The sequence below is a fragment of the Fulmarus glacialis genome, unplaced genomic scaffold (assembly GCF_000690835.1).
Source record: "Fulmarus glacialis isolate BGI_N327 unplaced genomic scaffold, ASM69083v1 scaffold16740, whole genome shotgun sequence".
In the NCBI taxonomy this organism is placed as follows: Eukaryota; Metazoa; Chordata; class Aves; order Procellariiformes; family Procellariidae; genus Fulmarus; species Fulmarus glacialis.
Genome location: NW_009188563.1, coordinates 55,904 through 71,063, shown reverse-complemented (window position 1 = coordinate 71,063; position 15,160 = coordinate 55,904). Strand labels below are relative to the sequence as shown.

At 38.4% G+C, this 15,160-nt stretch overlaps 1 protein-coding gene across 1 annotated transcript in view; it reads left to right on the top strand.

Annotated features, from left to right (window-relative positions):
- Positions 1-2,123: 2,123 nt before the first annotated feature.
- The window catches only part of MOCOS (molybdenum cofactor sulfurase), a gene marked incomplete at its 5' end in the record, with an annotated part of 51,396 nt that continues 38,359 nt past the window's right edge, over positions 2,124-15,160 (top strand). Inside the window, one exon of the mRNA XM_009579165.1 lies at positions 2,124-2,323. Within this exon, the coding sequence (XP_009577460.1) occupies positions 2,124-2,323 (200 nt within the window). The remainder of the gene's footprint in view (positions 2,324-15,160) is intronic.

The following is a 15,160-nucleotide window of genomic DNA, read 5'->3' as shown; positions in this document are numbered from 1 at the left end:
CAGAAATAACCTCCCCCCCCCCCCCCCCCCCCCCAATTTCAAGACTCTTAACTTCTACCAAACAATGACTAGGACATCTCTGACTAGGCAATCTTTTATTCTCAAAGACTCTGAAAATACAAATCATCTTTCAGACCAAAATGTTCTAGAGATGTTTGCCAAGTTTACTGTGGCTAACATCTAGAAATTGTACTGATTAGCTTCTGGCAATGTCCTTGAAAGTGCTTTGTGTGTTAGTATCTCATTAAATACCTTATTCCTCTTTATTATTCTTTAGCACCAAAAAATGTACTTCCACCTTATATCTAATCTGTTTCTATGCTTTTACTGTCTGCTCTTCTAGCTTATCTAAAGGACATGGCACATAATATAGAAACGTGAAGAAAAGTGAAATAACAGAAGTTGCTGTAATTCTTCTGTATGTCAGGAGAAAGATATCTTATTTTTTTCCTTTATTTACATTCATGAATGACACAGTCTTTTTACGAGTAAAGGCACAAAAGTCAACAAGCAGATTACAAGATTTCTATCCAAGGGCAGTTATATCAGACTGTGGAAGTTTCCAGATACTCAGATATAAAAATGGTATGCGCAGAAGTGTGAAATTCAGATAAGCAGTTTAAAAAAAGAAAGCAAAAGAAAATGTCAAGCATCTTTTTAGTTACAGAAATGCTGATGTACCTCAAGTAAGATACTCAACATTACATAAAACACTCTGGGTCTAAAACCCAGGCAGAAAAATACTGTTCTACTTCCAGAGGCTTTTGAGGAAATTATTCTTTCCTTTTTTTTTTTCCACATGATGTAGGCCCACCATATGCAATTCATAGTATGCATAACAGAAACCACTTTGGATTTTCAGCCAAAATTCCAGCTGTCCCCAGTGGAGATTTGATTGGGTTTAAACATGTTGTTATCCTTCAGGTATCTCCCTGTGTTTCTTACAATACTTAGAGATCATATTGTTATCGTCTAATTGTCTTCCATAAAGATGCTTTGAATCTTACTTTGAAGATTACTTGTACTTTTCTTGTTCCATGTCATAAATTACTGTTTGATTAGGGTTAGGGTTAGGGTTATTCCTTTTCTCGTACTGTATTTATTGTCATACCCAGTTACTTGTTTCCTGTCAGCGGTTTATCTCCGTGAATATCACAACGTACTTCTTTGTTTCAGATTACATATGTTTTCCTTTGACTGAAATGGCTGGTTTTGTATCTGGCACTTATGTTTTAGCTTTCTGCAGAGAATCAAAATATCCCCAAAGCCATAGGTGACCATGGTATATCATCCTATGGCATATAGGCATATAGAAGCACAAGAATGAGAAGCCATTTCGATAGGGACATCTAACAGAGACACAACCTCTTCTCAGAAAGCAGAGATGTATAAGAGGTCTTCATCTGTCAGGAAATCTCTGCAGTCCTCTTTTCCAGACTCCTCAGTGTAGCAAAAAAAAAAAAAAAAAAGCAAAGAAAGACAACATATTTCCTCTTCATGCTTTTTCCAGGCCAAGTTTTGTGAAAACTTGTCTGGAAAGCTTCTCAGGAGCAAATAGATTGCATGGGTGTAGTCAATGAGGTCTTCACAATATCCTCTTTCTTTTTCTTCTGCAAAAAGAAGAGCAGGCTTGGAAGAATATTTCTTCAGTATTCAAGTAAATTCCTTGTAGACTAACACTTGTATTTTGTAATTTCATTTAGAATTTTACTATTTTTATTTTATCTTAGACATAGCAATTTGCTTTCTGTGCTGTGCCTCGTTCCCATGATCTCCAGAGCCAGATTTGGAGAAAAACTTGCTTTTCAAATTAATTGTGCCAGAACGTCTTAGTGATATGTATAGGCTGGAACTATCAATATTGTAATGCACGTGAATCCATTTCAGTGTAACTTTAGTTTTCTACAGTAGATTAATTGTAGATAAATCCTTGGTGCAACAGTACTTCTGAAGCTTTTGTATGAGGAAGGAAACTTTTGCAAATTGTATATTCATTTAAAAGAACCCAAAACTTCCAATTTTGTGCTAGTTACCTCCCTGCTACACCATTCTGAAAAATCATCCTTTTTTACATTTCCATAAAAATAAGGCATCTGACATGTACGTGCACTTTTCTTTTGTAGGTGGAATGGAGAAAATAAAACAGCACACCTTTGCATTAGCTCACTACACCTATACTGTGCTGTCTACCTTAAAATATGCCAACGGGGCTCCTGTAGTACGTATTTACAGCGATACAGATTTCAGCAATCCTGATGTCCAGGGTCCAATCATTAATTTTAACGTGCTCGATGAAAATGGAGAGGTGATCGGCTTTTCACAGGTATGTTTTTCTCTTGCCTTAACTGAGTGTTACGTTTATATTTTAAGCATATTCACAATGACTTCTGTATCCTAAAGGAAATATTTTGTCCATAGTGGTCACTTCTGAGGTTTTGGTTTTGTTTCTTCCTACCTCTGCACAATATATACACACCATTTTTAAAGTAGTAGAAAAAGAATCCAATAAATAGTGCTAGCACACTACAAAGTACATAATAGCCAAAGCCAATATCTTACAGATTTAATACTCTACACGTAGGAAGTTTGAAAGTGGGCTGTTTTAACAGGTTGCATTGACTAGGTGGTTTGGTTTCTTATTGACTTCCTTCTCTAGAGTACTCAAAACTGGGAATTGAAGAGCAAGTCTAGAAAAGCTGATATAAGAGACTGCCTTGGAGCTTTGACATACAAGTGAAATCAGATCTCAAAATATTGCAGTCACCCAGGAAGGAAGAGTTCTCTTTTCCCTTCAGTTCGAATAATTACATTCTTGTAATATTCCTCAGGAAGCAGTGAATAAAGTTGAATGATCAGTGTAAGGAGTGAGATTCAAGCTCCAAAAGTCCTTAAGTGCTGTCTTTCTCAACAGCTTTCTCTAGCCTTTATCCATCAGGTATACTGAGTATCTGTAAGATGAAACTTTGTGAAACTTTTCTACCTTCAGTAGAGAGGTAATAGTGTATGACCATGATTGTGTATGACTGTGCACCGTGTAAGCAGGGTAACATAGCTCACTTGCTCATCAGCGGAAGTCAGAAAAAACACAGCACTCTAGTTTTGCTTAATTCTTCTGTTTTTCATTGGCTGACGATTGAAGAAGTCAAGTTCAAGTGTATGACCTTAATTTTTTTAAAAGCTGTCAACAACTGGCACCATCTGTCTCAGTGACTACCTCTTTTTTTGAAGAGCGGCATTGCTCTTGGAAGCTGATAATTCTGGACCATTAGGGAGGGAGTGGAGTGCTGCAAAAGGCGTTCCTCAACACTCCTCTGCTGGAGAGGAGAAGATCCGGATAACGGGGGAAACGCAGAGACACGTCTACGAGAATACAAGAGGAGATCCATATATACACAAGGGAGAACTGAAATGAAGCAGTTACTTTGTAGCCTGTCAATATGGAGTTTTACAATTTTTTTTAAGGCACTTACCACACTGATGAACATGGGATGGGCAAATGTGCAGTACTGGAGAAGCTCTTCTTCCCATACGTCTTTTTTTGGACTATGCTACCAAATACTCTCAAATATTTGCCGCATTTTGTTTCAAAAAATTCCACATTTTAGGAGTGAATTAGCCATTTATACAGTCTTGAATATGTGTGGCAATATGTCCAGAAAAGACTGGAGATATTAACACAGGTGGATTGGTAAAACACTCCGCAAACACTCTGATGTTGCTTCTGTCCTTTGGTTAAAACCAAAACCTTTATTTGCACTTCTGATTTTCACAATTTCTTAGTAAAAATGGCTCTTGCCTGTTTCACTTTCTTAAACTCAACTGTACCCTCAAAGAAAAAATTATTTTATAGTCTTATGCCTCCATTGTGCCTGTTTGCTGCAGTGGCTGCTCATAAAAAGCTTCTTTATTGATCTGTATCATCTGGATTGTGCTATTCACCAGATTCTTGTCATTTCTGGCATGAGTATGTAGAATGAAGAACTATAAAGTTTTCAAATGCATACCAGTCACATCTGCAGTGCCTGTTAGATTACTTTGTTTAATTAAAATAATGTGCAATTTAATGACTTTTAGAAATTAACAAGCAACAGCACTATTCTTTCCAAAGCTATAATACGTGTGATATATATATATAATTGGCTTCTTTATGGAATGAAATTCTTTCATAGACATCTTATAGCAGTTACAGGGGAGAAAAATGTTTGCTGCTTCTTTATGATTGCAAAGAAAATACATACAGCAAAGAGTAAGCTTCATCAAACTGACAATACAATTTCATCTTCATACCTGTATGCATGTCTAAAATTAGGTAGGTTTTTTCAAATCAAACTTAAATCCAATACTTCTATTAATGGTTTAGAAGTGAAATAGTGTCCTCTAGTTTGGTCATGTCTGTGATTTGCACATTCATGCAGATTCACTGGTCAGTCTCCAAATGCAACGTAGTGGAGTTAGGAGAACACAGTTCCAGAAGGCTCCCAGAAAACATTTTGGGGAATTTTTAATGAAGGAAAAATTGGATGACATTTCTATCTGACATACCTACTACTAGTGGACACCAATTAATGACTCAGGTTGTATTTCAGCTAGCATATTAAAAGAGAAATGACAGAATGTGCTATTCCTTTATGGATGATATCCCATCTATAATTAATTACTTATAACCAGGCATCCAACCAGTTCTATTTGTCTTTCTGACAGGCAATTGTTATGTGCCCATTGCCTACTAGAGGGCACAGTGTGGCTGGACGTTAGCATTTGGTAGCCTGAAAAGGACAATCTGACTAACTGATTCCAGAGAAAATATTCTGACGAGGTTTGGCGCAGTTTATTTGGAACATTTGAGATTGCCAAGAAAGACTTCATAAGTAGACAGTGTCTTCAGAGGATACCAAGCTTACATTTAAGCCTCAAGATTTATATAATTTACATGATATTCAAAACTCTGAACTAAGTCCAAGATATTTAGGATGTGAAAGGCTTGTAGTGAAATACATGACATTTAACACTGCCACTGAAAAATGAAAGCAGGGAAATAATGATGTCTTTCATATGCGTAGCATTTGGGAGGAAAGCTGTTCTTACCTGCTTCTATTACTGAAATCCATTCCTCACTGTTATCAGAGTTCAATTGCCAGGGCTAACAAGATTGTGCCACTAAACACAAACATGCTTGAATTACGTACATGGGGTCAATTGCACTAATAGGAAATAGCCACAGTCTCAGGTTCATCCTTGAGTAAAACCTTCAGTGCAGCACTCAAGATCAAATGAAGGCATTTCATTAAAGTGAGACACACAAATGAAACCATACCATGATTGCACTCTCAGGGATGGCAGCATTTTTGACAGCCACCTGTCCCAGTATATATGATATAGAACACTCGGATGTTAAGAAGTGATAAGATGGGAGTGAAATAATTATGGAAGTTGAATTGCTATTGCTTTTTCATTTAAATGGTTCTTTGTGATTGTTGAAGGGTATCACTATTTTAGAGTTATATTTGGAATAAACTTGCTTTGTATACTATATGTATCATTGGTTTAATTGGCAGTTTAATTACTGGTTTAGTTATTTTGCTCTAAATGGTAATTAAAACAATTAAACAAGAGGGACTTGCAGGCTCCAAACACCAATAGTCACTCAAAAGCTTTGGTTTTCCTTCAGATTTTTCATGAAACACTGCTTTATCTAGGGATAAAACTACTACAGTTTTGAAATCTCCATAAACCTCTTATCTTTGGGCACTAAAACTACACTAAATTTCCTCCTTTGAGCTGCACCAAATACTTCCCATGAAAACTATTTCCTTCAGTAAAGCTGTCTTGTGGACTACTATGGGTAGTAATTTGTTCTTGAAATTACTTGGGAGGATACCTGTATTCTTTCCACACAAGCTGCCTGTCCTCTGCACATCTGTCATTTTATTATGGGTTTATTTGCACTGCAGCACCAAAAAGCCCCAGTTATGAATAGGGGTTAAACTATGATGAATACTTGACAAGTCCAGGACATAAAGATGGCCTTTATGCCAAACAGCTTCTTCATATATACTGTCTAGTTAGAATGGATAATTCTCCAGCATTATAGTTTTTGCTATTAATGAAGTGTGGACAGATGACAGGCTGGTGATTTTGAAAGGTGAGAAAGTGCAGGGGTAGAGACGAAGGACCTCTGCTAAGTCAGTGGTGCAGGATGGAAGCAGCAGAGTTGACATTAATGCAGCAAGCTGTCAATCTTCTGCTTCCTTGTGAGGCTACCAGGAAAAGAAGCAATTAGCCCTAGATATTAAAGGGGGTTTGTGATTGTCACAAAAGTGGCATTATGTATATGCTCGATGCTGAGCTAATACTGCAGACTTTTCACACAGAGAATCACCGTTGGCTCATTTATTAATAGTGAATATCTGTAGTCTTCAGTGTTTATACGTCCCCGAGTCCTTCCAGTCTCTGAAGCACTGTTTGACAGCAACAACTCAGCTTCGGTTTGCATCCTTGCCATCTTTTTTATCAAAAGCTTGCATATGACTCTATGAGGTTCCAGCCTGTTTTGAATGCCAAAGAGGAAATGGAGCAGCTGTAAGGGAACAACATTGATTTGAAACAACAATCATCCACACAAAAAAGTGGATTTCTTAGAAATCATGTCAAAGTGCAAAATCGTGTGTTCCCTTCCATTTGCAGATTTGAAAAAAATCACCATCTTTGCTATGAGGGACCTTTTGTGCTAATATTATTTTACGTTTTCCTCTGTGTTCTGATAGGGAGAAGAGACCTGTGAAATGTTCTTTGTACATTCAGTAGATAATTGCAGAGTAATTTTATAATCTTTCCACATTTCATTCTGTAAAGTCAGTTTGGGACCTGGAAGAGGGGAAAGGGGTAAGAGGCAGAAATAAGCAGATGGAATTTCACCTGAAACAGTTCTTGAGCTGTATGCCCTAGAGAGCCCAGTCTCACCTTCCAGTTCAGTGTTTTGTGCCCCCAGTGAAAAATAGCACTTCCCTTATCAAACTTTTTTTTTTTTACTCTGGTCTTCTGAGACAATATTTTGTTCTCCTGTGTGTCACGGGCATAAAAAAGTGAGCAAACCATCATAGCTATCTTTTGAAAAATGGCCATCATTTCTGTTATGGATTACCAGCTCTCTTTCCCACTCTGCTTTTTCACACTGCCTCCTTTGCCTGGAGCCTGAAGCTAAACAGAAGTAGCTTGCTGTGATTGTCTCACCTGCAAAAGTTCCCTTGGTATCCATATATGCTTGCCATGCCTCCTAAAAATCCTGTCAGGAAGGGAACAAGCATCAGTCCATTAGCAGTCTCAGCCTTCTTGCCTGCCACTTCACACTTGTGTGTGATAGACAAACTGCTATAACAGGAATCAGCTGCCAAACATAAAGAATGTAAACATTTTGGTTTGCCTAAGGAAGGCTCTTCCGTAGTGTTGCATATGGATGAGTTTTGCCTCTCAAGACTGAGAACCCTGCTCAGATAGATTATGATCAGTTTTGTCTAGGAGCCTGCATTAGCATGTCCTGGCTCACTCTCATCAACCCAGATAGAGTGAAGGGAGGTCTAAACTTTGAACTTATCTTTCTTCATCCATTTCTCAAGGAAAAAAACTATCAACACTTCTCCGCAGATAACTTCCAGTGTGTGTCCTTTCAGCACAAATCTATAATGCAATTTGATGACTGCTTTTATGGCATCTGCCCACTGTCTCACCGGCCTTTCTTCTATCTCAACCTCCCTTGAGTTAATGTAAGAATAGACTCAATGACCCACCGTTGTTTTTTTCCTTTCCTGCCTTTATTTTCTATCATTCTGAAGTGAAGACCAGGGTCTTAAATTGGAATGTGTGGCCCCAAATCACTTAGATGTAAGAACAGCCACACAGGATCTCACCGTGGCACCTTCTCTACCCTGGTAATCTCTTTCTGCCAGCATTCACATGCTAGCAGTATACAAACAGGACAAAACCAGAATGAGACTCCCACAAGAAACAAAAGAAATTTTAGTTTCTTTTTAACCCTGTTTATCCTTCTGCATCCAAAGCATCCTATGGCACTGAATTGTCTTGTAAGCAGCTTAGCAGCCAAGCCAAATTCATCCCTGTGGTTTGAGAAGACGTGGAGGGGGAAAAAAAGATCTTAGGACTGCAGGGACTATGAGAGGTTACCCATCATCGTTGTGTGCCAAGACAGGATCATCTTTACCTGAACCTTTCTGCAACTTCCAGAGGCAGTTCATTCTGGAATTTAGCTATATTCACTATTACAAAATATTTCCTAATGATTAACCTAAATTTCCCACAGTGCAGCCAAAGTCCATTATTACATGGATTGGGCAAAGAAAGAGACACCAGTTGGGCAGGAAAGCAGAAAAAAAGGAGATTCCAGCCATGAGAGGCAGAGGAGAGTTGGACAAGCAGTCTGAAACGGTGTTGTATGGGAGAGGTGTGACCAGGGAGGAGACAGAGCAATATAAGCAGGTAGAAGTTATTCGGTCTGTTTGCATGTGGTCAGGTCTGCAAACAGAAGTAACACGGAACAAAGTGGTGTGAGGCAGGATGGGAAACGCACGTAAAAGTAGTTGCTCGCATAAAATGGTGATAGCCAGTTCTGGAAGCACCTTCATATTGCAAGTACACTTTCTTTGCTTTAGTTTCACAATGTTCTCTTTTAAAAGCTTCCTTTTCTTTCAGTGACGTTTTAATAAATTGCTTAGCTGGACCTAGATCAGTAGCCAGGACCTGGCAATAGCCAGGTGAAATCTCCTCCTGCTGTAGTCTTTCAGTGTCACCTTGAGGGATTCAATGTCTGTCTTCCCCACTTATTCTAACCTCATAGGAGTTGAGAGGAAATATGTTAAATACTGGCAAATCTTCAGATATTAAGTAGCAGATAAATTTGTATATACACACAGCTGGTTGAATACATATTCATGTCACTACTTATCGTTACATGATAAAAGGGACTATGCAATACCTGTAGTGGGTACATTTCTTGAAATAATTGCTGTTTGTGTCTTACACGGTACCCTCAGCATTTCACTGGTATATTAGCTCCAGTGCACTATACATCTGATATATAGGTACAGAATTAAGCAATGACAACATGTGAATTAGAAGAGTGGAAAAAAAAGGAGCTACAGCATTTCACATGCATAGGAAGCTGTTACCAGGTCAATTTGATCAGACTGCTGACCAGAGCCTGGTAGTAGCTATCAGGACTTGAAATTCATACCATGTCCCTACAGGAGAAAGTGGGTTGCTGTTCAGCAACGATGAGGGATAATTTCTACTTTATTTAATCTATGTGAAATAAGTCTTCATAGAAAGTTATTAAGCAGGAGATCTTTGTTGTTCTTCAAACTGTAATCCTTTTATGTTTTTTCCATCTGTTACTTTTTACTTCTGTGTAAAACAATCATTCAGTTTTGCGGGTGGAGAAGTGCAGAATTTTTTCATCTGGGCCGGAGAAAATGAAAATCCAGCGTTTGTTAATTCCAGCTAAGAACATCTGTGCAGAGATGGTCAAACAACTTTGAGTTAGTTACACTAATGCTTTTAGAAGCATTATATTAATTTTGATGACTCAGGGAAAGAAAAGTGTTCTTAACATGCCTAATGGGATTTTTGGCCATCTTCCCAATAGCTACCTAAAAATTGCTGGGGTGATTGCTCACTATTGATTTTAGCTATAGATTTAGCCATCGATTTCAGGAACCAGGGATGGCAGATGGACCAGCACAATAGAATGCAAACAGGAGAAAAAGATGGTTGTGAAGATTCCTGTTGAACATCCACTAATTTCCTTGGTTCCAATTAGTTTCCAATTGCACTGTGGATGTCTGGTAAGTAGGGAGATAGCAGCAATGCAGCAGCAAACCACACTGGCTTGCCAATAAATGGCACCTTGTTGCTTCAAACTGGCAAGAAATGCCATTACAATCTGGATCTTTGTTTACATTTGGTTACATGACACTGGGCACTCAAAGACAGCCCTTACAACAAGGGGCTCTCTAGGTAGGGCATTACTGATTGAGCGTAAGGAGATGCTGTACTTGAGAGACTCAGTGTGATAACTGCAAACCTAGTTAGTAGGTAATGAAGCTTTCTTCTTGCCAAGGAAGTAGTGGCAAAATACAGGCTGAGCCGTTTTCTGTAATATCTCATTGTGGGGGTCAAAGACGCGTGTGAGATAGTATGCTTGAAATTGCCTACTATTAAACTGCTCATCAGAGCTGGTCAAGGTTAGAAAGCTTCATGAAAATCCAGACTGAAGGTGTTGCTTGACACTGCTTCTCTGGAGTGTCCTTGCATGTTGCTAAGGAAACTGGAAAGGGTATAAAAGAAAGATACTTGTAGTTGATCAGATTAAGTAATCTGAGATGAATAAGGGAGGCTAAATATTTTCTGTTTAGTAACAGGGCCAAACTATGGCTCTAAACTACAGACCTTGTTACACAGGGGAGAAATGTGAAAGAAACCACATGATAGCAGCAAAAGGACTGCACTTTTGACAGTCTCTGCTGGATTTCTTTTTTCTTGATCTTGGTAAAAGCAGATGAGCTGTCTTTGAACGCACGCAGTGTCCAGTTTCAGCCCGCCATCTGAATCCTTCGAAGACAAAGAGAGCTTGGCTCCACCTTCTCTATTACCTTGCTTGCATCTTCCTGTCCCACACACAAATACTGTATAGGACCCTGTATGGATGCAATTAAAGTAGTATTTCAACACAGTCCATCATGGGATTTTAACCCTACAAACTCCCTGTGAACTTTTATCCCATTTTCAGAGGATAAATACAGACAAAGGAGGATTTAAGTGATTTAAGAGAAAGAGGAAAAGGTGGAAAGGGTTTTGACTGGGACATGAATCAAATCTATGTCACTAGACTTTCAGTGTCATGCACTGCACCCTTTATTCCTAAGCATTGTTTCCACTTGATTAGTCTGCTACATTCCCCTTTATCCCTTCTTGATACGAGTTATAGCTTAGTCTTCTGCGTTGTTTGCCTCTGGCTTCCACTTCTCTGACTAGTAGCAGCCTGACCCAAAGCTTTTAGCCTATGGAATAGCTATGGATGCACAGTGGGATGCAGAGATACAGACCTTTTCCTATGACTCACAAGGGAATGCTCTGTTGAAGTAGAGTTAGGAAGCCACAGAGGGCTTTGGTTCCTTTGCTTGGCTTTTCTTCCTGGAATCCATCCTTTCCCTGATGTTATTTTATCAAACCGGATTTTCATTGACACTGAATCCAGTTTAAAAACAAAAAAAAAGAAGAAAAAGCTAAGAGAAAATGCCATTGGTTGGAGAGATTTGTGACCACTGAGATGCCAAATCAAAGAAGACCAAGGTGTTTAGCCTACTTATCAGCCTGTTCAGTTTCAAATAGCTGGATCTTGGACTCATGAAGTTTATATATAATCCAAATAAGTCCATGCCCTAATACACCACATGTGCTACAGAGAAGAAAAAAGCAGTTGAAAAAATGTGAGGTCATCCATTAACAATCAAGACTGTGTTTCATTTCTTCCTTACAGCCACCCCTTCCCCAAAGTATCTTCTAGCTTCTGGATATCGCAGAAATGTAAAATTATTGTTACTCCTTTAAGCATGGAGGACCTGCAGTTTGCTATGTATATGGCGTCTTCTAAGTGAGAATTCCTGCAGAATGGCAACCCACATATTCTGAATTATGCTGATGTTTCCAGCCTGCTTCTCTCCCGTCCAATCTTACCTGGTGTTTGACTGTCTTTGAAACCAGCGGAGAAAATTACCACATCTACTGCAAAGTTCCTGATAAGCTAGCATTTCCACTGTCAGGACACTGAGTTTGGCAATTTCAGTAAATTTCAGTGTCTCTGTCTTAATACTTCACTGCCTTCTACCAAAGCAGTTTTGGTCAGAGTGAGTGATGAATGGGTGTAGACTGAAGAGAGATTTACGTCGACTCTCCAATTAGTTTAAACCATTGTCAACAACTAGAGACGCAATAAGGAGAGGATCAGATTCATCAATACTGTGGGAACCTGCCCACATAGAAATTCTTTCCCTGGGATGGGAAAAAATGCGTCTCTTGCAGGAAACCATGCAGTTAAACCAGTTTAAGTATACTGTAACTCAGCTAAAATGCTTTTTTCCTCCTACTAAATGATTTGGAAACAAGTGCTGATATTTTTTTTTTTCTTCTGACCTACTTCTTATTAAATTGTATTAAACAAGATTAAGTATGCATTTGCATCAGCAACAACATTTCACAGTCAAATGCTGGATGACAGAAAGAGCTAGCTTACGTTCTTTCAAATTCCATGCCATGAATCAGTGAATTAATTTACCAGTGGATGTGGAGAACAGTGTCATGAAGCCTGTTTTATAACCAGCCATCAGTGGCGTGCAGTGAAATTCTTGTAATGAGCAAATCCATCAGACAAACAAACTGCTCTGAAATTTGAGCATTGTAGAAAGTAGAATGAGAAGTCCCGATGCCAATTCCTGAAGGACAGTACCTGCCCGTATTGATTTATATGATTTGGGGTTTTGGGGGACACTTCATGATCTATTATAAAAAATTCCTTTTTTCATGTGAATTCTTGTGATACTCAGTAAAATAACTTGCACAAATAAGAAGTACTTGCTTGAATAAGAGCTACAGAATTGGATCCTATGGGAATGACTTCAGCAGGGGTTCCTAAAGAATCCATCATTCTTAGAGAAAATCTTAGACTTAGTTGATTAGAAATAATGCAAAACTATGTGCTATTTGTAAATATTTACTATCACTTAGTATATATCTACCTACAGTAAGCATCATTCTCAGACTTATTTCAATGGAGCCTGAAGCCAGAGAAAAGCTTACACTTTTCAGCTGACCGCCACAGAGACCCTGAAGTGAATGGGTAGCAGAAGTCAGTTATTTAGCAAAGGCAGTCACCAGTGCCGCTGTGTGACAGAGAATGGGAAATCAGAACACACCAGAATCAAATTTATTTTTGGAGCTGTCCAGCTGCTGAGTGTGAACTAAAATACCAGATATCCAACTGCAACTATTGTAGGGTAATGCATTAAAACCAGGGGAAAAAACCCTCTCCACCTCAATATTTTTATATTTTAAAAAAAATTGTAATAGTATTTATCGGATAGAGCACTATGAAAAAAACCCTAACTGTGAGCACTTGGTCAATCTGGCAACGCTAAAGTAAGGCTCACTGGGGAAGGCAACTGTGCTTAAAATAGAAATTATCTCTGAAAAAAAAGAACTATTTTAAAAATGGATTTAGATTAACTTCAGTCATGTGTGTTTATTAAACTCGAAGACCACAGCCTGGAAGTGTGAAAAACACCTTTTGCCTGTCAAAAATCAAGACAATCTGACATCAGAAGTGTTGGGGTGTGAAGCAACCTACAGGGCTTGGCCCACAGTAAAGAGCTTCAGAAAAAGTAATGAATGCAAAGGGGCTCTGAGGAGCAGACGGGACTCCAAGATGTTGTGATGGCTTAATTACCATACCCTCACTGACTGAAATCAGTAAAAATGCTGCAAGATTTCTGCATGTGTTTTGCAGTTTAATTGTAGTCTTTAAGCTCTGAAAGACCAAGGCACAATAGGTCCAAATATCAGACCCAGGGAATCACCAAAACTGACAATCTGAGTACATTAAGCTGTGTACTTACCATTAGTACCATTCATGCTTCTGTGCCTTCATTGATGAACATATTCCTGGCTCCCAAAAGTCAGCTACCACTGTTACAGACAGAGCTGCAAGCGGCATTCGGTATTTCATAACTCTGAGCTCCATACCCATTATTGCTCCTTATGGCAATTTTAAAGATGTGCTTTATTTAAACAAGCTTTTCTTCATCAAAATAGCTGTAACAGATGCTTTATGTTCTATTTGTTTTGCTATGTGGTAGCACTGCAGAGAGAGATGAAATTAACTCCCCAAGTAGCGTATTTCTAGGGTGAAACTAAACAAGAAGAAATCGAAGCATATGTCCAAGGGAAAGTCAAGCATGCATTCAAGGGACAGATAGATTTGCAGTGCTGCCCTTGATGATTCTTTACATGGTGTCATTGTTTGCAATGAAAAGTGTGCAACGCATTCCCAAGACCTGTGTGCATTATCACATTGGTGATAACGGAGTTCGATTAATACTAAAGCTATGGATAACTTATCTGCGTTCTCCTGAACCACAATTCCCTATATTCCTCTAATGTTCATACATTTTTATGTATCAGTAATCTTCTTCTACTGTACAGATTAACATATGTCAAAATTCAAAGTGTTATTGGAGAAGGGTATTGGGTCGCATGGCTAGAATGAAATTACTGTTCATTAAAGAACAGTAATAATTTATTTGACAAAATTAAAAAGATTTTTAAAAAATTCTTGTTAGCAATTCCTTAAAGTTGGGTCATGGAAACTTCATTACACTACGTACACTTTGATAAGCAAGGCTGTCCCAGCAATGTTTCTTCAAAAAAAATAATAAAAAGATTATATATTTTAAAGCTTTTTGTATACTGAGCGAATAAGCCCAAACATTGTACAAATTCAGTAGTGAAGTATCTGTCATTATTTTTGCCTTGCTTGTCATCATTAACAGAACGATAGATCCACCCACGAGTCACTAGCACCATGACAAACCATGTTATGCCAGGATGACAACTTATCTCATCTAAATGAAAAAAGAAGTCAAGAAAATGTCACTGTTCCCAGATTGAAGTCTTCTGACAAAACAAAGCTAATGACACCACAACAGTCTTTCTCAACAGATGCCTTTTACTATAACTTTGATTTGAGAAACATGCTTTGAACACAGGATATTCTCCAAGGCATTAATCGTGAATAGGAAGCCCGGGACTGATTCTATTCTCTGCTTTCCAAGTCTGGATATATGGAGTTATTTTGAGCGTATCTCCATTTGAGAACTGAACCATTTTGAACTGAACTAGTGGGGCAGAACGTATTTAAGTGTGAACTTGAGAATTTGTGCACTATAATGATGTAGCATTTCTCCTGTGTATACAGCACATTTTTGTGTGGAGTACCTTGAAAAAAAAAAGAAATCAATGCTGTTTGAACTGCTTTTAGCAGTGCTAAACACTAGTTAGGTTGAATTATTTCAGCCTGGAGTAAGTTCTTACAGAAGGC